The 25,178-nt window shown below is 47.3% G+C and overlaps 2 protein-coding genes across 3 annotated transcripts; both read left to right on the forward strand.

Moving 5' to 3' along the window:
* Nucleotides 1-474: 474 nt before the first annotated feature.
* Nucleotides 475-11,864, forward strand: LOC104029193 (pancreatic alpha-amylase). 2 transcript variants are annotated; one of them, XM_075710132.1, is made up of 12 exons: nucleotides 475-513; nucleotides 1,311-1,401; nucleotides 3,031-3,245; nucleotides 5,422-5,568; nucleotides 5,863-6,060; nucleotides 7,430-7,660; nucleotides 8,677-8,810; nucleotides 8,895-9,017; nucleotides 9,131-9,230; nucleotides 9,592-9,713; nucleotides 9,823-9,948; nucleotides 11,147-11,864. In XM_075710132.1, exons 3-12 carry the CDS (start codon nucleotides 3,078-3,080, stop codon nucleotides 11,334-11,336), a joined length of 1,539 nt encoding a protein of 512 aa, XP_075566247.1. In that variant the 5' UTR covers nucleotides 475-513; nucleotides 1,311-1,401; nucleotides 3,031-3,077; the 3' UTR covers nucleotides 11,337-11,864. The 2 variants fall into 2 exon arrangements, with proteins under 2 accessions (XP_075566247.1, XP_075566248.1); XM_075710133.1 differs by lacking the exons at nucleotides 475-513; nucleotides 1,311-1,401 and adding an exon at nucleotides 3,787-3,844 and having other exon boundaries at nucleotides 3,182-3,245.
* A 7,098-nt stretch (nucleotides 11,865-18,962) lies between these two features.
* Nucleotides 18,963-23,399, forward strand: LOC104024264 (pancreatic alpha-amylase). The gene is made up of 10 exons (XM_075710607.1): nucleotides 18,963-19,130; nucleotides 19,730-19,876; nucleotides 20,083-20,280; nucleotides 20,991-21,221; nucleotides 21,618-21,751; nucleotides 21,839-21,961; nucleotides 22,075-22,174; nucleotides 22,536-22,657; nucleotides 22,767-22,892; nucleotides 23,210-23,399. The coding sequence occupies exons 1-10, from the start codon at nucleotides 18,963-18,965 to the stop codon at nucleotides 23,397-23,399; spliced, it is 1,539 nt and encodes a 512-aa protein (XP_075566722.1).
* Nucleotides 23,400-25,178: the final 1,779 nt, after the last annotated feature.

Raw genomic sequence — 25,178 nt, forward strand, 5'->3', positions numbered from 1 at the left:
TATTGCACGTAAAAAGGTATGTGATAGAGGAAACACACAATACAGCCCAAGGCCCACGTTGAGTTATGAGCACAGAGCCAAGCTATTAAAATACTGCAGAAAAGGCCAACTAAGTAAATTTTCAAAGCAGTGAAGTAGGGTAACAGCAAGGTGGTGCTATACTCAAAGACAAGAATACCTTAAAAAAAGAAGTGTATATGCAGAGAGATTTCCTTTCTCAAATCTCGAGAACAAATATATCCCAGAATGTAATTTTATCTTGAATCAACATAATCACGTGTAATACAACCGGTTTATCTGAAAGCTTTTATTTTACGGTATAACAATTTCTCGCTGGCAGACCTGGCGCGGGGCCGAGGGGCTGGAGCTCGCTGGCTTTGGGGAGCGGGAGCGATGGAGGGCAGCGGTGCTGGCGGAAGGGGACGGGCACCGTGGCCGCTGCCCCGGCAGTGCTCGGCAGGCGGGATGCTGCTGCTGGAGTCCGCTGGAAATGACACGGGCTAGCCCCAAAATGTACGTATTAAGTTCTGCTGCTCGCTTTCGGTATGTTTATCGCCTGTATGTGCCGCGGGGGGCCGGCAGGATTTGTGGTCGGTAGAGCTGCTCTCTGACGGAGGTGCCGAAGCGGTGTTGCTTCGTCCGTATGAAACACGCAGCTGCTGGGGGAAGGTCTGTGGGGACTGACGAGAAGGTGGCATGGAAACTGCTTTCCTGTAACAGCCTGTAACATCTGAAGCTTCAGCAGGCCTGCGCCAAGCCTCTTGCAAACTTAAATGTTGCTGCTAGTATTTTGGAGATAGCAGCCGAGTTTCATACCACGGACTTTAACCCAGCAGAAGGCAAGCTGATCTGAGTTCTTGGGTTGTCCAAGACAGCAACAGCCTTCTTGAGAAAGAATTCTCTCCCACGTTCTCTGAATTGCAAGCAGTTGTGCTCTCTTTTCTTCCGTAGAGAAGAGGAATACAGGCCTCTTACTCCTTTCCAAGTTTCAAAAGCATTTTGAAGCCAGAGCCTTCAGAGTGTCTTGGGGATTTCAACGTCTCCATTCTCTTATCATTGCTTCTACTGAAGCCAGAACAGCTCTAAACCTATTTCAAAGGAATGAAAAACTACGCTCAGTCTTCTCTTGAAGCACTAGGCCTTGGAGCTGCTTGGGTCAAAATATATTATTCTTACCGCTTTGTGTAATTTACTGCTCTGTGTGCTTACTGCTGTAAGTAAAAATTGCCAATCTGATAAATGGCTTCTCTCATCAGAGAGGATCGAACTTTCTTAGCTCGTTTTCTGCTAATGTATGTTCTTCCTACCAGGGCAAAGAAGCATTCTTTCATGAAAATGGAAGCACGCAGAACAACTGCTTATGGCTGAAATTCACCCCTATCCTCTACTGAAGAGCTACAAGTAAATAAGTTCATTAAAACTGTTTTGTTCACGAGCAGAAAAACAAGCTAAATATATCAAATGATTCATTCTAAATCACTCTGGCTGCCTGTGAGGTACGGTGACAGCCGACAGCAACAGGCTCGGGAAGGCAGGTTCTACGCTTTATAAACTGGCACATTCTGTGCTTGAATTCACTCCAAAGAGCGCAGCTCCGCTGACTGGCAGATACGGATCGTCCTTTCCCTGAAATAAAAATGGGGGTCGGGGGGGGTTGTTTTGTAGAAATCGTGTAAGATTATATATAAACTATTTTTTTTTTTGGTATCTGTATCGCAGCAGGTTGGAGTTTTCAGCAGCGCACTCCTAAATGTGTGTTAAATCAGGAAAGGGTGCCGGTGTCTTTCGTGTCGCAAACCTGGGGACCCGCGTGCCTGTGTTTAAACCTTCACTGAAGTGTTTGGTGGCCCCTGTGACAGCACCCAGGAATCTCCTCATTCCCTCTCTGCCCTGCGTTGTTTCTGTGCTACCATAGCTTTTTACAAAGCATAGATACTTAGAGGAATGTGACAGGATTCTGTGTTTTTTGTTATTTAAGGGGAGTAATAGTTCAGCCTCTTGTTTGCAAAAGATCTCCTTGTAGGACTTCTTTGGTTTGCAGATTCTCTAAATCAACTCCTAAACGCAGAGAGTGCAAAATGAGATCCGGAACGGTGTAATGTAAACCTTGATGGTTGTTTAACTTCTGGTTTGTTGTAAGTTCTATCTCTTTAGATGAGAAAAAGGAGAGGCAATGTTAATAGGCTTGTCGCCTGTGTTCATATATGAGTAAATAGTACAGCGTGAATTGGGAAGTATAGTTCCTAGCCTAGCTCATCGGAAGGTAGCGCAGCCGGCATTCCTCCTTCGGAAAGCTCCAGCAGTGCCTTTGCAGAGCTCTGTGCCTGGGCCCTGGGAGGGAGACTTCTTGGATATGGAGCTGCGCAGCACTCCTGACCCCGGCACGCCGTTGTGCTGCGTTCTTTGGGAGAAGAATATCGCCCCGCCAATGGTACGGGTGTACAGAGATTGCACATTTGGCACGTCTGGTTTTGAGTCGGTATCTGAGCTCTGTATCTGAGGGACCTTCCAAGATCAGGGCCGTTGTTTCAATGGTAGATGTCGTGCGCATCACGGACAGGCTCACGTATGTCAGACCCCCAAAACACCTGGGCTTTTGTGGCAACTCACGATAAGAAACGTGCTGCTTCTCCAAGGCCTGCTCTATACGTGCACAAGTCATAGTAACGCAGATTGAAAAAAGATGCTTCTCAAGGATACATAGGAATGTAAAGTATTATACATTAAAATGAGAAATGAAACGTCCATTTCAGTCTATATAAGTGCTCCTTTGCCTTTTGGGGTTGTTTTTGGCTTTATACTAATAAAAATACAACTTTTGCACACTAGAGACAGCCTGTATCGGACAATGTCTGAATTTTAACTTCAGAAAAACAAAAGTTACTGTTAGTATGGGGGGCTGGTATAGCTCAGACAGAATCCAACTCTCAAACAAAATGACGATCAAGTAAAGTTAAATAAACGTGATGTCAGAGACGGGCATTTACTTTGAAATGTGTGTTTTGTAATGTGTACTTTACCCTTTTTCAGGAACACGAATAGGCAGTTAAAGAGCGCAGCTGATCGCCGAGCACAGGATGGGTATCTGTCTTCTGCTGTTAATTGTCGGGCTGTGCTGGGCACAGTACAGCCCCAATACTCTCTCCGGGAGGACATCTGTTGTGCACCTCTTTGAGTGGCGCTGGGCGGATATCGCTCTCGAGTGTGAACGCTATTTAGCTCCCAATGGCTTTGGAGGAGTTCAGGTATGTCTGTTCCTATCAGTAGGTAGTAAAATTGCTACGTAGATGATAATTTGTTTTTCAGAGAAAACGTTCAATTCACCAAAGGGCAGGTACTGAGCAAGAAAAATAGAAATTGGTAATGGAAGTAGTAAATGCTGACAAATATATTCTTCAGCCATCATCCTGTAAGCATGAATTTATTTCATCACTCCAAAGTGCATGTTTTACACTCTGTGCTGTTACATTTAGATGAATTAGAATTGCATATCCCTGGCTAAATTGTTTGGTGGTTTTTTTTTTTTTTTTTTACTGCTGTGAAGAGTAACCTACGTTTATCTGCTTGATATTATTTAAATCAAGGGAAGCTGTTAAGAGCTAGGTAAACATAAAATGAAACTGGCTGAAAAAAGAAGGGTTCCCAAAGAGAACACCGAATTGCTGAAGCAACCACACAGTAAAGAAATAAATATAAAAGGCTGGTAATTGCGTTCACTCAAACTGGCAAGTTTCTTCCTGTAAAGCCTGGTGTCAGAGTGAGCCATTAAGCGACCCTTCTTTGCAGGGACCTGGGGCGAGCAGGCAGAAATGAACTGAGCGCAGGGTCCGGTGGAGGCGTGTCGGTGCGAATCCGTTCCGTCCGAACAAGACGCGCGTTCCAGTGGAACCGGTAGTGTCAGATGGGTGGGGTGGCCCGGCTGGAGAGCAGTCATCTACTAAACCGTTTCAGGTTGTTTGTCAGATTGCTCAGGAAAACTTGGTGAGAGAAGTCTGCCTGTCCCTTGTAGCCCAGGAGTTTTGCAAGTTGGCCCGAGTGAGAACTTTCCCATAATTTTCCAATAATACACCTTGTCTTTGCAACCTTCTTTCCAGGCGCGCAGGCCTGATTGATTTTGAAATTGATTTCTGAGACTATGGTGTACGCTTGGATGTCTCTTTAATCCGTGCTCTGACAGGGTGCCCTGGTTTCGGCTGGGATAGAGTTAATTTTCTTCCCAGCAGCAGGCACAGCGCTGTGGTTTGGATTTAGGATGAGAAGAATGCTGATCACACGCTGATGGTTTAGTTGTTGCTCAGTGCTGCTCATGCCAGTCAAGGACTTTTCAGCTTCCCCTGCTCTGCCAGGGGCACAAGGAGCTGGGAGGGGGCACAGCCAGGAGAGTTGATCCCAACTGCCCCAAGGGCCATTCCATACCATCCGGCGTCATGGGCAGTATGGAAACTGGGGGGGTTGGCCGGGGAGCAGCGATTGCTGCTCGGGGACGGGCTGGGCATTGGTCGGCGGGTGGTGAGCAACTGCATTGGGCATCACTTGCTTTGGATATTGTTATTATCATTATTGTTATTATTATCATTACTATTTTCCTTTATTTCAATTATTAAACTGTTCTTATCTCAGCCCAGGAGTGTTCCTCACTCTCACTCCTCCGATTCTCTCCCCCATCCCATGGGGGCAGGGGCAGTGAGTGGCTGCGTGGTGCTGAGCTGCTGCCTGGGGCTGGACCATGACACAGGATCTCAGAAAGAAAGTGTTTTTGGATGCAGATTTGCTGAGCTGGTCACCAAGGCGTGGCAGCTTGGTAGGCTGCAGCCGAGGGATCTTTGTGAGGAACGGTGGGATCGGGTGGTTGTGCCCAGAGGCTTGGAGGTAGCAGCAAAAGCTTGTTGCCTGAAAAGTATCCTGGAAAGAGTCTATGAAAGGAAGAGGTCCAGCTTCTCTGGAAACTCTGACAAGTCTCATGCCAAGAAGGCTTTTATCCAAACCATTACAAAAATGGGAAGTCGGATGAATTTTAAGGGCAGGATTTAACATCAGTTGTTCTGCAGTCAGTTCCTTCCTGACTCTGGGCTATCTCTGCTGACCTGGTCCTTCAGATTTCAGACCTTTCTTTTGATCTGAGGCCTGCTTTCCTGACGATAATTAGGACGCTATGTCCATGGACATCATTTTTATAGTATGTTTCTACCTGCTGAAGGTCCAGGTCCAAGTCTTCTATTTTGAGCCCACTATAGTGTAAGCAGAGGATACTGAGGACCTCTGTGGGTTAGGTGCTGTGGAGCTCTGTGGGTTAGGTGTTGTGAGCGTCTTCCATTAAAGGGACCTGATTTTCTATTTTTATGCTCCTTCTCTAACAATACCGGGCAAACAAATAAACCATTATCAGTATCCTGTTACCAAGAGACACCATCTTATTCACAGATTTCACCTCCAAATGAAAATATTATCATTACGGACCCCTGGCAACCATGGTGGGAAAGGTACCAGCCCATCAGCTACAAGCTCTGCACACGATCTGGAAATGAAACTGAATTTAGGGACATGGTGACCAGGTGCAACAACGTCGGAGTAAGTGGTTTGAAAACCTTCTGGTGTTAACAGTGCAAGGATATAGACAACGGGTGACTTAGAAGGGAAGACATGGTAGCACTGGAGTAAAGACGGGGCGGTGTTCTGCTGATCTGTTGAGATGCATGTGTTATCACCACTGCTATATGTTAATAGAAGAGAAATATTCTAAATAATTGCAAGCAAGCAGAAATAGGGGGATAGGGCAGGAGGTAAGAGAGAGAGAGGGAACATTAATTAGTGGTGCCGTGGGAAGCAGCGTTCTCAAACTGAAATGCAAATACTATTCTCTAGGTACATATTTATGTGGATGCAGTGATCAACCATATGTGTGGAGCTAATGTTGCTGCTGGGCACCATGCTACTTGTGGAAGCTATTTCAATGCAAAGACTAAAGATTTTCCAGCTGTGCCATATTCTGGTTGGGACTTTAACGATGGTAAATGTAAATCTAGAAGTGGAGACATTGAGAATTATCATGATATATCTCAGGTAAGCCTAGAACTATAAATATATTTTTCATGTACATCCGTTCCTGGGCTGTGGTTTCTTTGCTCCCCTTTACGTACTGTCAGACATTTTTTAAAAGCAAACCAAAAACCCTCATGGAAAGCCATCCAAATTGATAACAGAGGTTAGCGTTGCTATCGGGAACACCACGTCTTAAAGGGATAGCTCTACTCAAGCCAATGGCTCAATTTCAGATGTAGACAAGTGTGCTTAGGTGCTTTATAAAAAAAAAAAAGTTCTAAAGCTCATAAAATCTATTTAGGGGTTATCTTGGGGTGGGGGGTGGTGTTTAAAAAAGAAAAAAGTAAGAGTTATTTTTTACCTTTTATTGTAATTTGGAAGTTTTCTTTGGCCTTAGAGACCAAATCTCTCAGAACAGAGAGATTAGGATTTCATAAAGAAAAATAATAATGCTAAAATCTTGAGAATCAAAAATCTTGAGAATCAACCTTCTGTTTAGAGATTTCTTTTCCTAGGAGTCTGTCTGTTCCTCTAAAACTACCACAGAATGAAAATTTATTTTATAAAAATAAAATAGGTATCTTTCTTGAATAATGGCTTACGCCTTTCAAATGCATTTGATCTTTCCTGAATCTAAGTTGAGGGGAGAGGCGTTTTTGGAGAAACGGTGGAAGAAGGGGAGACTTTAAATGTCTCTGAATTCTTGAGCAGTTCTAAAGGAACATCTCTGTAGCCAACTCTTTAGTACAGTTTGCAACATAGGCTGATGCACCTTGCAGTCTCCAGGCAGATGTGCATAGCCATGGAAACCCGTCATAAGAGTTATTAAAAAAAGCATTTCAGTATATTCAGTGTATGTTTCAAGTTTTTGATGAAAATCGATGCCCATCATTTTGTATTTACAGGAAACAATGGCAAAAAGGGGACAGAAAACAAGAGTTTAATGTTTTGTAAGGCTATAATAACTGAAGATTTTTAAAAGATTTAGAAATATAATTTCCAGAAGACCTTCCTACATCAGAGAATAAATGAGTGCACTTGAAATAGTAATGAATCTGTTCCTTAATACATTGGAGTAAAAATAATTCATCATATTTTTGCCCTATATTTGCATTAAAAAGCTGATTATAGATCTAATGGTTTGGCTCTCTGTTACAATCCTTCAGCACCTACAGCTGTGTAAGCTGGGTGAATGCAGACTTCTTGATGCTCCTTCTGTGTAGGTGACTGTCCAAGATAACTGTCCAAGGCAAAGATCTGCATGGTGAACTATGGCAAGGGAAGGTTTTATTTTGGCATTGTAACATGGGTAACAAAATTCAAAACGTATGTAGAACGCTACATTTAGTTTGTTAGGTGAAAAATGTTTCATTTCAGAATTTTTATATAGGTCCGGGACTGCCGCTTGGTTAGCCTTCTTGACCTGGCCCTGGAGAAGGACTATGTACGCTCAAAAATTGCTGAGTACATGAACTACCTGATTGATATTGGCATAGCAGGCTTCCGGATTGATGCTGCCAAGCATATGTGGCCTGGGGATGTGAAGGCGATTTTAGACAAGCTGAAAGACCTAAACACTAAATGGTTTCCTGTAGGAACTAAACCTTTCATTTACCAGGAGGTAATCTTTTTTTTTTTTTTTTTTTTTTTTTTTCTCCCCCTAATCGTACTTTACAAACATTTCCGGCAGGCACAGTATAGACTCAGTCCCACACTGGAAGCGGTGCTTTGCTTGAGCTGGGCTCAAGCACCTTTCAGACTCAAGATCTATAGAAATCATCACTGAGATTTAATAACCATAGTTTACAAATATCTAATCTGCCCATAAATGGTCATTGACATGCAAAATGCCCCAGTTGTTTTGGACCTTCTGGAACTAGGTAACCTGGAAATTTCACTTGAGATGAAATTTACTGCATCGAAATTAGTGTAAAAATGCTATTGGTTTAAAAAAGAGATTTCACTCCCTGAATTTTAAATTCTGGATAATAAATTGCAACATAATTTATAAATGGTGATTATGGTCTGAAACGTTGTTTTCCAATGGCATAATCAGTGTTGCTTGACATTCCAAATTTGTGTTTTAAGTTTGAATAACAATTCCTAACAAGACCTGAAAAGTAGAATCATAGAATCATTTAGGTTGGAAAGAACCTTTAAGATCATTGAGTCCAACCATTAACCTAGCAGCATTAACCATTAACCTAGTAGGTAACTGTTGGTTTCAGTAAGCAGAAGCTAAAGTTGCTAGAGACGTTTTATTAAATCAGTATGTTGCCTGCAAGGTCTAGGGCAGAGAGTGAAACATTCTTTAGCTACATAATGAAATGAGGTTGCCCGTGTGCTGGAAGCAGAGGCGTTGGTGACTGGACCGAACATAAAGTTGGTACGACCCAAGCCTTAATTATGCAGTAGTGATCAATCAGGGTAAAAGAGATTTAGGATGGAGACAGAAAACAAGTTCACAGCTAGGCTGAGATGAAATGAAGAAAATAGCTTTAAATACAATTTTGCGAGTAAGCCAGGTAATATACTTAGCTCAAGTAGTGCCTCTTCCTTAAAACAACTTCTAGGGCAATGCCTTTTGTTTGTTTGGTTTTTTAAGGAGAAAGGAATGCTTTATCTTTCCTGTACCAGGTAATTGACTTGGGCGGAGAGCCGATCAAAGGCAGTGACTACTTTGGAAACGGCCGAGTGACAGAGTTCAAATACGGGGCAAAACTGGGGACGGTGATCCGCAAGTGGAACGGAGAAAAGATGGCCTACTTAAAGTAAGGATGAAGATCCCGTGACTGATTTGGGATATGCTGGATGCGCCAGTTGACAGGGTAGCTTGAAGTCGTGTTTTTGGCTAGGAACTGGGGAGAAGGCTGGGGCTTTGTGCCTTCCGACAGAGCCCTGGTCTTTGTGGACAATCACGACAACCAGCGTGGGCACGGGGCCGGTGGAGCTTCCATTCTGACCTTCTGGGACCCCAGGTAAAGGATTGCTCTTGTCTGGGTGACGCTGCCTCCTTTTGCTTGTCTGTGTCTGGGTTCCCTGGCACGCCTTCTCTTTCCCCATCTCATTCCCTTTTTTGTCTAACAAACAGGCTTTATAAAATGGCCGTTGGTTTCATGCTTGCTCATCCGTATGGGTTCACACGTGTGATGTCAAGTTTTCGCTGGCCAAGATCTTTTGTAAACGGACGGGTAAGCTTGGAACGGTGAAGATGAAGTCACGGTGCATAAGGATCAGAACAGGGCCAGAGAAGCAGTCCGGTGCATTTACACTTGTTAAGTGATTTCTCTGTCCCACGTTGGGTCTAGCAGGTGGAAATATGGTGCCCCATCTAGCTTTTATAGAATCATAGAATGGTTTAGGTTGGAAAAGCCCTTCAAGATCATCCAGTGCAACCATTAACCTACACGACCAAGTCCACACTAAACCAATCAAGGGTAGACCAGACTGAACCATGTCCCCAAGTGCCACCTCTGCCCGTTTTTTGAACACTCACAGATAGGCTCTCTGCCTTTTCAGTAAGAAGTTTTAAACTTCTTTTTTTAATTACAGGACGTCAATGACTGGTTTGGACCACCAAGTCACTCGGATGGATCAACAAAGCCTGTTACAATCAATGCAGACACCACCTGTGGCAACGGCTGGGTTTGTGAACATCGCTGGCGTCAAATAAAGTAGGACACTGTGGAGAAGAAAGAAGTAAAAGCAGTTGCTTTTGCTTCCCGTTCCTTGTGGCTTTAGAGCTCGTGCAGGCAGAGTGACAGCCATTCCTTGCGTTTTCAGGAACATGGTCGTCTTCCGTAATGTGGTGGATGGTCAGCCTTTCTCCAACTGGTGGGACAACGGCAGCAATCAAGTAGCTTTTGGCCGTGGTAATAAAGGCTTCATCGTTTTTAATAATGATGACTGGTAAGTAAGAGTGGATAAATTATAGTTCTTCCAGTTAGAGAAAGCTTTTAAGGTGGTGTGAGCTCCAGCAGAGCTTTGTAACAGATGGTTCCTCTGTCTCGGTTGTTCAGTTTAAACTCAGCATTGTCCCCTCTACCAGGAGCAGCCTTCCCTGTCAGATGTTAGGCCTTGTACTGTGCTCCTGCTGTTTCCTGATTCCTGGAGCTGGCTCTATCACTGAAGACCGTGGTCAGCCAGCAATGTCTGACCTTACAGAAATGAGGGAACTCGGTGACTCGGGGATAAGGTCCAAAAATGGCAGTTTTGAAACCAGTGTTGCAATCTTGTATGCAAGAGTGAGATGATTTAAGAGACTAGGAGTGTCTCAGATCTATAATAATTAGAAGTAGTTTGGGGTGATGAGCAATTTGAAGGATGGAGTGGTTGAGTTCTCAGTTAACCTTGTCTTGCAGCCTACTGTGCTGTCCATCACAACAGTTCCTTTTTTGACATCCTGCAAAGATCTGAAAGGAGTTTTATTAGGGCTGACAGTTATTTAGGCTGTTTTGTTACGTTCTTCTAGGGTACCGTGGTGTCAGGAATACAATATCTGTGTGGAATCTGGCATTTCTTAAGTACCTTTAAGCTCCTTAAACAGGTTACTAACAGAGACATTTCCAAGAATTTGTAATGGGGATAGTCTGAAAAAGCTAACTGGGGTTTGGTAGGGAAAAATGAAAATTGTCCTGGAATGCAATTTGAAGTTCTGGAGTTCAAGTCCTAAAGTTCCTGGAGAGTGAGAATACCCAAGCTTCCTGTCATTGCTGGTAAATAGTTAAATACTTAATATATTGATTAATTTATTTACATAATTATTTTTCTTCATTGTAAAGGAGCATAATTCTGTGTGATTAGAACCAAATTCCTTTAAGTGCCCATAATGTAAAAGAGCTCACATGACAAATGATTTTAACTAGTGGAGTGTTGACCAGCCTTACGATGCCTGAGAACAGCATGAACCTTTGGTGATTTTCTAGGCTCCTCACTTTGTAGCCCTAAAGTATTGTTGTTTTGTGGGAGAGTAGGTTCTGGCGTGTCCAGAGAAGTGCTGCAGAGTTACAACTCCAGAATTACCTAACATCTGAGGAGGTCTCTAACACGAGTTGCAAAGCATTTGAGAGTCCCAATAATCCTTACTGCATTTCAATGTTTTCCGAAGGTCTTTGAATGTAACTCTGCAGACCGGTCTGCCTGCTGGCACTTACTGCGATGTCATTTCTGGGCAAAAGAAAGATGCCTACTGTACCGCAGCTGAAGTTCGTGTTGCTGCTGATGGCATGGCTAATTTCCTGATTAGTAACGAGGACGAAGACCCATTCGTTGCAATTCACGTTGACGCTAAATTGTAACCAGATCTCTTGTGCACGTGTTTCTTCTCTTCTTTATTTTTGCTAATAGAGTACAAGGTGATCTGATTATCTTGGCTCTCCAGCACGGAATGAATCATGATAGAGCAAAGTGTCTTGGCTTATATTAATGAAATACTGAGTAGCTGCTATACAGAGAGAGGAGCTAGTGGTGCTAGCGCAGATCTGGAAGAGGCAGTATCCGCCCGTGTGCCTTTGTAATTGTGCTTTATTCAGTTAAAGTACTAATAAAAAATGAAAGGAGAAAATTGAAATGACTTAATTTTAAATTGTGCTGCTCTGTGCGTAAGTGGAAATGTAGTTCTCTTTATGGGGAAGCTGGTCTGGGAATTAACAGCACGTCTGAAAATCAAGAGAAGGCACCTTTGGGCTGAAACATGGTGCAATTCAAGATGATGCCAACTTCTAACTCAGTTGAAAATGTGTTTCTTCCGTTGGTCTGTACATTTACTGTTTCCCCCCTATGTGATTCCCTGGTACTGGGGCCTGAGTGATTGTATCTAGTGAATAATAAATGGCAATCAAATTGAAGAGTAATGTTGTTTCCCTTAATGAATTGGATTGTAACGTTATCATGTCATAACTAGTGGCACTGCAGTGGTGGGTTTTAAGGCAGTGCAGCGCTCTGTTTCCCACATCATGGAAACACGGGAGAAAATAAAATAAATAAAAAAAACCCCAAACCAATACCTGGGTGGGTTAAAATGCAGTATTTCCAAGGCTGATACACACACCCCTGTATCCCAGAGCAGCCACACCGTGGGCAGTCGGCTAAGGGCGGTGCCTGCGCACGCAGACAGTTCATCCGTTTCTTGCGACAAACCAGACCCAAGGTCTGGGTCATCAGAGGAAGCTGAGCTGTTGTCCTGGTTTCAGCTGGGACAGAGTTAATGTTCTTCCCAGCAGCGGGCACAGCGCTGTGGTTTGGATTTAGGATGAGAGTGATGCTGATACCCCCTGATGGTGCAGTTGTTGCTGAGCAGTGCTGACACCAGGCAAGGGCTTTTCAGCTCCCCCTGCTCTGCCGGGGGCACAAGGAGCTGGGAGGGGGCACAGCCAGGCCCCCTGACCCCAACTGCCCCAAGGGCCATCCCATCCCATCCCATCCCATCCCACCCGGCGTCATGGGCAGTGTGGGAACTGGGCGGGTTGGCCGGGGGGCAGCCATCGCTGCTCGGGGACGGGCTGGGCATCGGTCGGCGGGTGGTGAGCAATTGCATTGGGCATCGCTTGCTTTGTATATTCTTTTGTCATTGTTATTATCATTTTGCTGCCCTGTGTAACACTGGTTTATGACATGATAAAATCACTGGTTGTGAGACCAGTCTGGTATTTGTACTCCGCATGGCCACCATCTCTGTGCCTAGGGAGCCACCTCTCAGAAACTGTCCATAATTACACTCTTTACCTTTTCCCCTCAGAGAACCACTCTATGGGGCAGACAGGGGGGCTACTTTCCCTGCGCCTTCACCTTCCCCTTCTCCTCCAGGCTAGTTACAACAGCTCTGGAGAATTTTGAATATCCTTGGGATGTTCAAACCAGCATGGTCCTATTGCTGTGTCTCCTGGACGTGGTTCAGGTCTTGTTTAGGGTTAAATAAGTATTGAAGAACACCATCCAGAGATCTACCCTGGCGATGGGCACTGCGGCTGAAGCAGGGAACCGACCCGTGCCGGTATCAGTTGCCGCTGCACACAAGAAGAAATACACAAGATGATCAGCTCGTTTAGTAAGGGATGAAGATGAACCAGGGCCATCATGAAAACAGGAGGAGGAAGAGGCAGAACCCATAAATGAGATGGTAACCACCCGATCCCTATCCCCCAGTGAGCTGCGAGATATGCAAAAAGATTTCAGTCGTCATCCAGGCGAGCACATCATCAGCTGGCTGCTCCGATGCTGGGATAACGGGGCCAGCAGCCTGGATTTAGAGGGTAAGGAAGGCAAGCAGCTGGGATCCCTTTCCAGGGAAGGGGGCATTGATGAAGCAGTTGGAAAAGGGGCACAAACCTCTAAAGGCAATTCCTGTCAGGCGTGAAGGAAAGGTATCCCTTCAAGGCAGATGTTCTATATCGCCCAGGCAAGTGGGCCACCATGGAGAGAGGTATCCAGTACCTGAGGGAATTAGCTGTGCTGGAGGTGATTTTTGATGACCTGCACAACGAGCAGTTACCCAAAGACCCAGATGAGTTCAGGTCACCAGTCAAGCCAGCGCGTTGCCCCGTCCACAGTCAGCTGGTGCCTGTGCAGATCCAAGCCCCAGCTCCTCCATCAGCCCCCGTGCCTTGCTGCGCACCAGCGTTCCCTGGGGCTGTTCCAGAGGTGTCCCAGCAGCGAGTGAGCATCCAGGCACGGCTTGGACCTGGCGGCAGCGGCTGGAGCGCAGCGTGTTCTTGCCTCTGTGGCGCGTCGGGCTTGCTCATTCGGTGACATCCTGCAGAACTGTGCGGGTGGAGCACGTCTGCTTGGCCAAAAGCGCTCGTCGTGACCCATTCTGGAGGGGCAAAGGGAAGGGGAGGGCTCGGATTCGGTCTTTTTGAGGTCAAGGTGTGCTTTTAAGGGCTGTTTCCCTTGTGTGGCGGGAGGGAGTGCCCGGGCGTGGGGCGGATACGGGCTCTTGCCGTGCCCGAGGGAACGCAGCCCCTGGATCTGCTGCCTGGAGCGGTGCCCGGGATGGGCAGGACGTTACTAGCCATGGCAAGCCTGGTGTTTGCCCCCGGGGTCGGGGCAGGGAGCCCTCCTGCCCCTGTGAAGCAGACTGTTGGTGCAAACGGGGGTGGCAAAGGGGTGGGCTCACATCCGCGTTGTGTTAGAACATCCCTGAGGTCAATTTTCAGTAAAGCTTGTTTAAAGGCTGGGGGATGGAGGGATGGAGAGCAGCCCTGTGGAGAAGGGCTTGGGGGTGCTGGGGGATGAAAAGCTGGACACGAGCCGGCAAGGTGCGCTGGCAGCCCAGAAAGCCAACCCCATCCTGGGCTGCATCCCCACAGCGTGGGCAGCGGGGCGAGGGAGGGGATTCTGCCCCTCTGCCCCGCTCTGGGCAGACCCCCCTGCAGCCCTGCGCCCGGCTCGGGGCCCTCAGCACAGGACACGGAGCTGCTGGAGCGGGGCCAGGGGAGGCCACAGAAATGCCCCGAGGGCCGGAGCCCCTCTGCTGCGGGGCCAGGCTGGGGGGGCTGGGGGTGCTCAGCCTGGAGAGGAGGGGGCTGCGGGGAGGCCTGAGTGCGGCCTGGCAGTGCTGAGAGGGGCTGCGGGAAGGGGGGGGCAAGCTTTAGCAAGGCCTGTTGGGACAGGACAAGAAGTAATGGATTTAAACTAAAGCAGAACAGATTTAGACTGGACATAAGGAAGAAATGTTTCACGCTGAGGGTGGTGAGGCAGTGGCCCAGGTTGCCCAGAGAGGCGGTGGAGGCCCCATCCCTGGCACCATCCCAGGCCAGGCTGGACGGGGCTCTGAGCACCCTGGGCTGGTTAAAGCTGTCCCTGGCACTGCAGGGGCTGGGCTGGGGGGGCTCTAAGGGTCCCTTCCCACCCAAAGCATTCCGTGATTCTATGAAAAGCACGACATCTCATGTAGTGCATGATAGTGGCGGTGTCCTGGCAGCTGAAAATCTACAATCAAGACGATGAATACATCTCTGCTGTGGAAGCTGGCATGATTTTTTAGGTCCTACTCCTATGACAGCTTAATCTTTTCTCGTACTGGCTCTTTCTCTGCTTCTCTGAAACCACCGTGTGCCACCCGTCCTGGGCTTTGCAGTGGACTCGCCATGGCAGGTACCGCTGAAAACTGAGACCTGTTTCCTTCCTGAGAGGGGGACAATCTCAGCTTTGTAGCACGTTATGATACCTGCCTGGTGAGTAGCAATAAACGTAGCAGTGTTCTTTTTTTAAAAAAATGACAATTCAAGTCTAATATCTCTAACTGAGCATCTTGAAGTCTGTCATCTCCCTTAGTCTTTTACGTTGTTTTTAATAACCTGTCTGGGAATGGTTGCACGCTGCATTTAATACACAAGCACGCTTAACCGCCTTTCATACCCGTCAATGCATTGTTAGGGCAGAGCACAGCAATATTGATTATTCATTTGGTCAAGCTAAATAGCAGCGAGGCGGACGATTGCGCCGAGATCGCTCTGACTGTGTCAGAGTCCAATATTCTCTGGTCAGCTTCTTTTAGATATTCCACGTGTGGAGGGTGTAATGTTTAATATTGGATTTACTTATTTGAATATAATTGATGCTAGACACTTTTTCTGACTTAGCAGAGTGATAGGAAATATACTGAAATCACAATAAAAATCTAGGTTACACTTAGCAGAAGATAACAATTGCGAGGTGCAGTTCAATCACAGTATCGACGTGATCTCCATTACTGGTGTCTGTAACACACTCATCACCATCAGGATCTGGGCGTCCCCAGTCACTGGAAAGGAATAGGTGGGTTGAAACCAGCTAAAGCCCATTGCTAGCTTCAAAAATCTTTTATTAGTTTTTTAGTTTTTATAATCTCTGTTGTGCCGAGCCACATGTACTCTCCTCCCCACGCTGCTCTGGCTAAACCAGGGAGACATTCACACTTGTCGGGGTCCAGCGCCAGGCAGCGGCTCAGCACCACGCAGCCGCTCGCTGCCCCTGCCCCGATGGGATGGGGGAGAGAATGGGAGGAGTGAGAGTGAGAAACACTCCTGGGCTGAGATAAGAACAGTTTAATAGTTGAAATAAAGGAAAATAGTAATGATAATAACAATATAATAATGATAATAATAATAATATCCAAAGCAAGTGATGCCCAATGCAATTGCTCACCACCCGCCGACCGATGCCCAGCCCGTCCCCGAGCAGCGATGGCTGCCCCCCGGCCAACCCGCCCAGTTCCCACACTGCCCATGACACCGGATGGGATGGGATGGGATGGGATGGGATGGGATGGGATGGCCCTTGGGGCAGTCGGGGTCAGGGGGCCTGGCTGTGCCCCCTCCCAGCTCCTTGTGCCCCCGGCAGAGCAGGGGGAGCTGAAAAGCCCTTGCCTGGTGTCAGCACTGCTGAGCAACAACTGCACCATCAGGGGGTATCAGCATCACTCTCATCCTAAATCCAAACCACAGCGCTGTGCCCGCTGCTGGGAAGAAAATTAACTCTGTCCCAGCTGAAACCAGGAGAACACTCTTCCAATTAACTCAGAGATGAACTGTTGCACTACGAGCTGATGCACTCAGCTGACGTAGCTGTTCATCTAAAATAAAGGCCACCCTCCAGCCCCCTTTGAGGTACAGTCAGCATTCTTTGCAACACCTGGGGACAGTTACAGCCTGCATTATTCCCTGAGCTCCATGGGCAACTCACTCTTGCCTGTCTCCTCTCAGCCTTCTTCCTTCGGAGGGGTTTATCGGTCAGCCACACGCCTGTAGGTCTTGTGTACGTGTTGGCGCTGCAGCAGCGTATTGGGAAGACGCTGTCGCTGCAGCGTGGTATCGATTGTGTATTCGATTGACAGAGCTGTGCTATGACCACGTAGGGACGTACAGGAGCAGGCCTGCTTTTTTAGGTTTGCGGTGTAAAAGCTTGCCAAGAAAAGGGTCTTGTTTCCATGTCTAGAACCCGCATCCTCCAGTTCTTCACAACCGGGTTTGCAATGATACTGGGAGATAATGGATTAAAACACAGAATTTCAAAACAAAGCCAAACCCCTCCAATGTCTCGTCTGCCCAAAGCTTCAACTCCCCATAACTCCCCTGAAAAATCAGAGCCAATTTGTTGGGCACCTGACGTTTTTAACCATACCGAAAGAGATGCTATGCTTGAAACTGCACATTAACTACTTTCTACTTGGTGTTATACTTCAGAAAGACTCACAAATCGCCCGTGCTGGATGGCCACCTTCTCTCCTGCCCTCACGCATTCCCTCAGCATGCTAACATACTGTTCCGCCTGAGCGGCTGGGTAGGCTGGCCCGTGAGGGCTCCCACGCTCCTTGCCCATGGGTTGGCCGCCCGTTGCATCGGGCGGTCGAGGATGGGTCCTCAGTCTCCTTGGCTGACAGCAGTGTCTTTCAGTGGAAAACACACGTCATTGGAAACCGAATGTTGCGCAGTGATGTGCCGTCACATCAATGGAACGCCGCAGGGAACGGTGACGTAAAAATTAACCCCAGGCATGTTTGGCTGCTCTTGAAAATATTGAGGAAAGGGGGGCCTGTGCTCACTGAACCGGTAATCACAAGGTGCAGCCACCTCGCTGGTTCCTTGCTGCTAGCGAATAGGCAAGGTCATTCGCAGTAATTTACTACTTCATTGTTGTAGTGGAAAAGGAGACCTTTGATAAGGTCCGTGATATGAAAATGAACAGGTGAGCAAACGGGACCTGCTGCTGCGTTTCGTCCTTGAAGACAAATTCTGGGAAAGAGAATTGACGTGACATATGTGACATATTCAGTGGCGTGGCTCATTTCGGAAGGACCGTACGAGAGGCAGTTCAGGTACAAAGGGCACTGAAGTTTCTTTTCTCTTGGAGTGGATGTGCCATTTTGTGGACTTTCTGTTTTTCTCACAGATATTCATCAAATGGTGGGGATTTTCTGGTCTTCACATTCTCTCAGTGTTGTTTTACCGTTGGCATGACTCGAGCTTATTCATGGAGTGTTGTTGCTGAGACCTTGATCTTAAAGTCAGTTCCAAATGAAGACCTGAAAGTGTGTCATGAGCAAAAGTCGGAAGGTTTTTTTGAACGATGAAATTGTAGGAAAAGCCAGAAGGGACTTGGGCAACAGCTCTGGCTTTCAAGTTCAGTTTTAGGCGGATAAAACTCATCTGCAGTGTCACTTTACATCTGATTTGGGGGTTTCTTCCTTGACTCAGATGAATCATTGCTCATTTAAAGTGAGATGAAACCTTTCGCAGAGCCTCTGTTGGGGAGAAAAACACTTGCAGCTCTGATCACTTGCAGTCAGGTAGAGCAACAGTTGCTCTGCACACCCGTGTGAAGAAAACCGATAACCAGCTCCCAGCAGGGACTGGGCAATGACACGAGAAAAACTTCAGGCATGAAAAGGCGTCAGCTTCTAGTTACCGGAGTGTTTCACCTGGTGCAGCCCCACGACGTGTTGTGTGATACATCTGTTATTAACTGGGAGCGGCTGGTCGGGCACCTTGGTCTGAGCTCAGACTAATCCCGAGAGCTGGACGCCTCTGAATGCTGGCAAACATCATGCTCCCCCAGCTGTTAGATTTCCAGTTGTCTTTTAATCACCTCCCTTTCCTTTTCCCTTCCAGAGCCCCCTTTGAGGGTCTGTGTGTTGTGTTTTGGAATACTTTTGGTAAAGTATTTTTGTTTACTTGATTGGAAGGAGTACAGTTCTGAATTTAGGTGTGCTGCTCCCAGACCGCTTGGTTTACGATAATGTATAATCACTGTGAAAAGGTATTTTATCTTCAGTTGTCGGGCAATACAGGAAAAAACAAAACAGGAGAATTATATCGAGCTAGCTAGCCAAATAATAACCGATAGCGTTGATCTGTGTGAATTTTAACAGCTGCAATAGGAACTTTGCCATCTTGCAGGCGTATAAAGTGCCAGCGGAGCGGCCACAGCCATATGCTGAAGGCATCATGCAAGTCCTCCTCCTACTCGCAGCTGCAGGGCTTTGCTGGGCACAGTACAGCCCCAATACTCTCTCCGGAAGGACGTCTATCGTGCACCTCTTTGAGTGGCGCTGGGTGGATATTGCTCTCGAGTGTGAACGCTATTTAGCTCCCAATGGCTTTGGAGGGGTTCAGGTAAGTCGTTTCCTGCGAGTCGGTAGGAAGATGGTATCGTGGCAGTCAATTAATAAATCAAAATGCCTGAATCGGAGACAGCCAGCTCCAGGCAACTTTGGTGTTGGAAAGGGGGGGATGGAAGTAGTAACTGCTGTTTGCTGCAACCCTAAATCCTGCTGGGCCGATGAATGATGTTGTACCTCTAGCAGATCAGTTACAAAGGGGCATGCTTTCCTCTGAAACGCTTCCCCTGCAAAGCTCAGCTTTCCTCTTTGCCTTGTTTTGAGGGAAGTGCATAAGCACTGAGTTTTGGCTTTCCTACGGCTGTCACTGTTCCAGCTAAAAAGAATTCCTGTGGCTTCAGCCCTCCCATGCGCATGTCCTTGAAAGCAGGCCCACACTGGACCTGGGCAGCCCGCAGGAACAAAAGAAAATGTCTTTCTTGCCAGGCGACAAGCCGGCCATCTCCCCAAGCTAAGCTTATGCTGAGGGCGAGAGAGACTGGGTTGGGCGCTAGCCGGCCTCTGAGGGCAGATGTGCTGAGCGCGGACTTTGCCCTTAAACTGCTGGAAGAAAATCAATTGATTTCTTATCAAAGTACATCATTTCATCTGCAGGTTTCCCCTCCAAATGAAAATATTGTCATTACTAACCCGAACAGACCCTGGTGGGAAAGGTACCAGCCCATCAGCTACAAGCTCTGCACTCGATCAGGAAATGAAAATGAATTCAGGGACATGGTGACCAGGTGCAACAACGTTGGAGTAAGTGCCTTGAAAATCTGCATCTGATATGGCAAGAAGAGCTGTTTCAGCTGAGGGAAGTTACTGCAGCTGTCTGCAAAGGAGGCGTAAGCTGAGAATAAACTGAAGGGGAGAAAAAGATTGAATTACTAGGGGTGTGGTAAAGCCCTGGCTATCACTTCACTGTCATTACAAAACGTACTGAAATGCACTTACTGCTTTTCCAGGTTCATATTTATGTGGATGCTGTTGTCAACCACATGTGTGGGGCTGCGGGGGGCTCAGGCACCCATTCTACCTGTGGGAGCTACTTTAATGCTGGGGACAGAGATTTTCCAGCTGTGCCATACTCTGGCTGGGATTTCAATGACGGCAAATGTCGAACCAGAAGTGGAGAAATTGAAAATTATGGTGATATGTATCAGGTAACTTTCTCTGGCAAAAGTTTGAAATCTTATTCCTTTTTTTTTTTCTTTAATCTGCTGTGTAAACATTACAGTAAGGCCAAACAAAGGGAGTAGTTTCTCACAAAACCTGTGCTCAGTCACCTGATAAGTGAAAGAAGTAGTGAACATAGGTGCAGGAAAGGCAAAATACTCTTAGTACTGAGAAATCAAGAACCCTCCCCACACACTTCACGTGGGCGTGTGCAGGAGTTCGCTCCTGAACTGAGCCCAGAGTACTTGGCTCAGCCGGTGAGCTCTTTCCTACGGCTTGTAAACTCAGCCGGTCTTGGTAAGGAGCCCCCTTGGAAAACTGAGAGCAGTGCAAGGTTGTCAACCCTGCCTAGCGACTTACTCTTTTGTGTAGATGGAACGTGCGGCAGTTCTTTCTCAAGGTCACTGCTCTTCCTTTGGCCACTTCGCAACAATACACCATGCATTCCTCATCCTCAGTTCTGACGACACCTGCACCGGGAGGTGATATCCTTCACCAACCATCCTAACTTGAGTATTGAGCTTTATAGTAAATTTACTTACGTCTTGGTGCAGACCTTGGCATAATTCTCTTCTACACAAATTAGATACCCAAACACAATTGATTATATGGCTCAAAACACACAAAAATTTCATTGAAAGGTCTTACAGGCTGACAGAGTGGCACCTCAAAATTTTTTTTCGTTTTCATTACACAGGTCCGGGACTGCCGCTTGGTTAGCCTTCTTGACCTGGCCCTGGAGAAGGACTACGTACGCTCAAAAATTGCTGAGTACATGAACTACCTGATTGATATTGGTGTAGCAGGCTTCCGGATTGATGCTGCCAAGCATATGTGGCCTGGGGACATAAAAGCATTTCTGGACAAACTGAAAAATCTAAATACTGAATGGTTTTCTGCAGGAACAAAACCTTTCATTTACCAGGAGGTAATCTCCATCTTTTTTCCTTTATGTTTGTCTTTGGTATCTCTTTTACCTTCCTCCTTCGGAGGAATGGCGGTAATACATCTTCATCTAACTCTACCCCAGAAAAAGCTACCCATTTCTTTGGAGCAGCCCTGCAGACGTAAGTAGTTTTGCTTTTTTAAAAATGCCTCCACAACAGATTGCCATTCAACTTTACCTTTTCTTTCTTTAGTCATGTTTCTACATGCATCCATCATGCATTATACCAAATTTGTGTTGAACGACACAGCAGAAATAAACACACGTTAATCTTTTTTCTCTCAATGTAAAGCAAGAACTAATGTTGAGGACTGTACACTGCATTTTTTTGTCTCTGTGAGACAAGAACAGATGCACAGTTTCTCCTTTGTGTACTAGGTAATTGACTTGGGCGGAGAGCCGATCAAAGGCAGTGACTACTTTGGAAACGGCCGAGTGACAGAGTTCAAATACGGGGCAAAACTGGGGACGGTGATCCGCAAGTGGAACGGAGAAAAGATGGCCTACTTAAAGTAAGGATGAAGATCCCGTGACTGATTTGGGATATGCTGGATGCGCCAGTTGACAGGGTAGCTTGAAGTCGTTGTGTTTTTGGCTAGGAACTGGGGAGAAGGCTGGGGCTTTGTGCCTTCCGACAGAGCCCTGGTCTTTGTGGACAATCACGACAACCAGCGTGGGCACGGGGCCGGTGGAGCTTCCATTCTGACCTTCTGGGACCCCAGGTAAAGGATTGCTCTTGTCTGGGTGACGCTGCCTCCTTTTGCTTGTCTGTGTCTGGGTTCCCTGGCACGCCTTCTCTTTCCCCATCTCATTCCCTTTTTTGTCTAACAAACAGGCTTTATAAAATGGCCGTTGGTTTCATGCTTGCTCATCCGTATGGGTTCACACGTGTGATGTCAAGTTTTCGCTGGCCAAGATCTTTTGTAAACGGACGGGTAAGCTTGGAACGGTGAAGATGAAGTCACGGTGCATAAGGATGAGAACAGGGCCAGAGAAGCAGTCCGGTGCATTTACACTTGTTAAGTGATTTCTCTGTCCCACGTTGGGTCTAGCAGGTGGAAATATGGTGCCCCATCTAGCTTTTATAGAATCATAGAATGGTTTAGGTTGGAAAAGCCCTTCAAGATCATCCAGTGCAACCATTAACCTACACGACCAAGTCCACACTAAACCAATCAAGGGTAGACCAGACTGAACCATGTCCCCAAGTGCCACCTCTGCCCGTTTTTTGAACACTCACAGATAGGCTCTCTGCCTTTTCAGTAAGAAGTTTTAAACTTCTTTTTTTAATTACAGGACGTCAATGACTGGTTTGGACCACCAAGTCACTCGGATGGATCAACAAAGCCTGTTACAATCAATGCAGACACCACCTGTGGCAACGGCTGGGTTTGTGAACATCGCTGGCGTCAAATAAAGTAGGACACTGTGGAGAAGAAAGAAGTAAAAGCAGTTGCTTTTGCTTCCCGTTCCTTGTGGCTTTAGAGCTCGTGCAGGCAGAGTGACAGCCGTTCCTTGCGTTTTCAGGAACATGGTCGTCTTCCGTAATGTGGTGGATGGTCAGCCTTTCTCCAACTGGTGGGACAACGGCAGCAATCAAGTAGCTTTTGGCCGTGGTAATAAAGGCTTCATCGTTTTCAATAATGATGACTGGTAAGTCAGTGGGAGAGACCGTGTCCCCAGAGAGAAGCATAGCACCCCTCATCAGTAGTACCGGTGGGAAGGGGAATGTTCTCTTCTGCTGACTGGAGCGATCAGTACAACCCAAGCTCGAGTCACGCAGTTGCATGCCAGGTGTAAAGAGCCAAAACGGGAGCACGGGGAGCGAAGCAGGGATAGGATCAGAAAGCTCACACTTTACACTGCCCTTCAAAGTAAGGGAGTAGCATCAGGTTCAAAAATCCCATGCCCAGTTTGAAATATCTGTTTTTGAAAACAATGGATAAATAGCATTCATTATTTTCACATAGGAATATGAATGTCAGTTTGCAAACTGGACTGCCTGCTGGTACCTACTGTGATGTTATTTCTGGAGACAAGGAGGGCAGCAAATGCACTGGAAAGCAGGTGCATGTTTCTGGTGATGGAATGGCTAATTTCCAGATTAGTAACCATGCTGAAGATCCATTTGTTGCAATTCACGTTAATGCCAAGCTATAACTCAGCAGAAATGTCCTTCGCCATTTGGTCTGTACATTTACTGTTTCCCCCATATGTGATTCCCTGGTATTGGAGCCTGAGTGATTGTATCTAGTGAATAATAAATGGCAATCAAATTGAAGAGTAATGTTGTTTCCCTTAATGAATTGGATTGTAACGTTATCATGTCATAACTAGTGGCACTGCAGCGGTGGGTTTTAAGGCAGTGCAGCGCTCCGTTTCCCACATCATGGAAACACGGGAGAAAATAAAATAAATAAAAAAAACCCCAAACCAATACCTGGGTGGGTTAAAATGCAGTATTTCCAAGGCTGATACACACACCCCTGTATCTCAGAGCAGCCACACCGTGGGCAGTCAGCTAAGGGCGGTGCCTGCGCACGCAGACAGTTTATCCATTTCTTGCGACAAACCAGACCCAAGGTCTGGGTCATCAGAGGAAGCTGGGCCGTACCAATGGACGATTCCAGCCTATGGCGCCAGTCAAGCCAGCGCGTTGCCCGGTCCACAGTCAGCTGGTGCCTGTGCAGATCCAAGCCCCAGCTCCTCCATCAGCCCCCGTGCCTTGCTGCGCACCAGCGTTCCCTGGGGCTGTTCCAGAGGTGTCCCAGCAGCGAGCGAGCATCCAGGCACGGCTTGGACCTGGCGGCAGCGGCTGGAGCGCAGCGTGTTCTTGCCTCTGTGGCGCGTCGGGCTTGCTCATTCGGTGACATCCTGCAGAACTGTGCGGGTGGAGCACGTCTGCTTGGCCAAAAGCGCTCGTCGTGACCCATTCTGGAGGGGCAAAGGGAAGGGGAGGGCTCGGATTCGGTCTTTTTGAGGTCAAGGTGTGCTTTTAAGGGCTGTTTCCCTTGTGTGGCGGGAGGGAGTGCCCGGGCGTGGGGCGGATACGGGCTCTTGCCGTGCCCGAGGGAACGCAGCCCCTGGATCTGCTGCCTGGAGCGGTGCCCGGGATGGGCAGGACGTTACTAGCCATGGCAAGCCTGGTGTTTGCCCCCGGGGTCGGGGCAGGGAGCCCTCCTGCCCCTGTGAAGCAGACTGGCACTGCCTGCTCTTCCCGGGTGTCGTGGTTCAGTCCCAGGCAGCGGCTCAGCACCACGCAGCCGCTCGCTGCCCCTACCCCGTGGGATGGGGAGAGAATGGGAGGAGTGAGAGTGAGAAACACTCCTGGGCTGAGATAAGAACAGTTTAATAGTTGAAATAAAGGAAAATAGCAATGCTAATAGTAACAGTATAATAATGATAATAATAATAATGATATCCAAAGTAGGTGATGCCCAATGCAATTGCTCACCACCCACCGACCGATGCCCAGCCCGTCCCCGAGCAGCGATCACTGCTCCCTGGCCAACCCCCCCAGTTTCCATCCTGCCCATGACGCCGGATGGTATGGAATGGCCCTTGGGGCAGTTGGGATCAACTCTCCTGGCTGTGCCCCCTCCCAGCTCCTTGTGCCCCTGGCAGAGCAGGGGAAGCTGCAAAGCCCTTGCCTGGCATAAGCAGCACTGAGCAACAACTAAACCATCAGCGTGTTATCAGCATTCTTCTCATCCTAAATCCAAACCACAGCACTGTGCCTGCTACTGGGAAGAGAATTAACTCTGTCCCAGCCGAAACCAGGACATCGGGTTACTGTACCCTTGCTCGTTTAAGCCATGCATGCAGCTCTGACCCTCAGAAGTGTGTGGTTCTACGCTAGCGATTATCCAGACATTTCCTAATCCCGTATGTAACAGTCAGCCTACACTTAACGTTACAAATGCACCCCCCGAGCCCCCC

This window comes from Pelecanus crispus, chromosome 5 (assembly GCF_030463565.1).
Source record: "Pelecanus crispus isolate bPelCri1 chromosome 5, bPelCri1.pri, whole genome shotgun sequence".
NCBI lineage: Eukaryota > Metazoa > Chordata > Aves > Pelecaniformes > Pelecanidae > Pelecanus > Pelecanus crispus.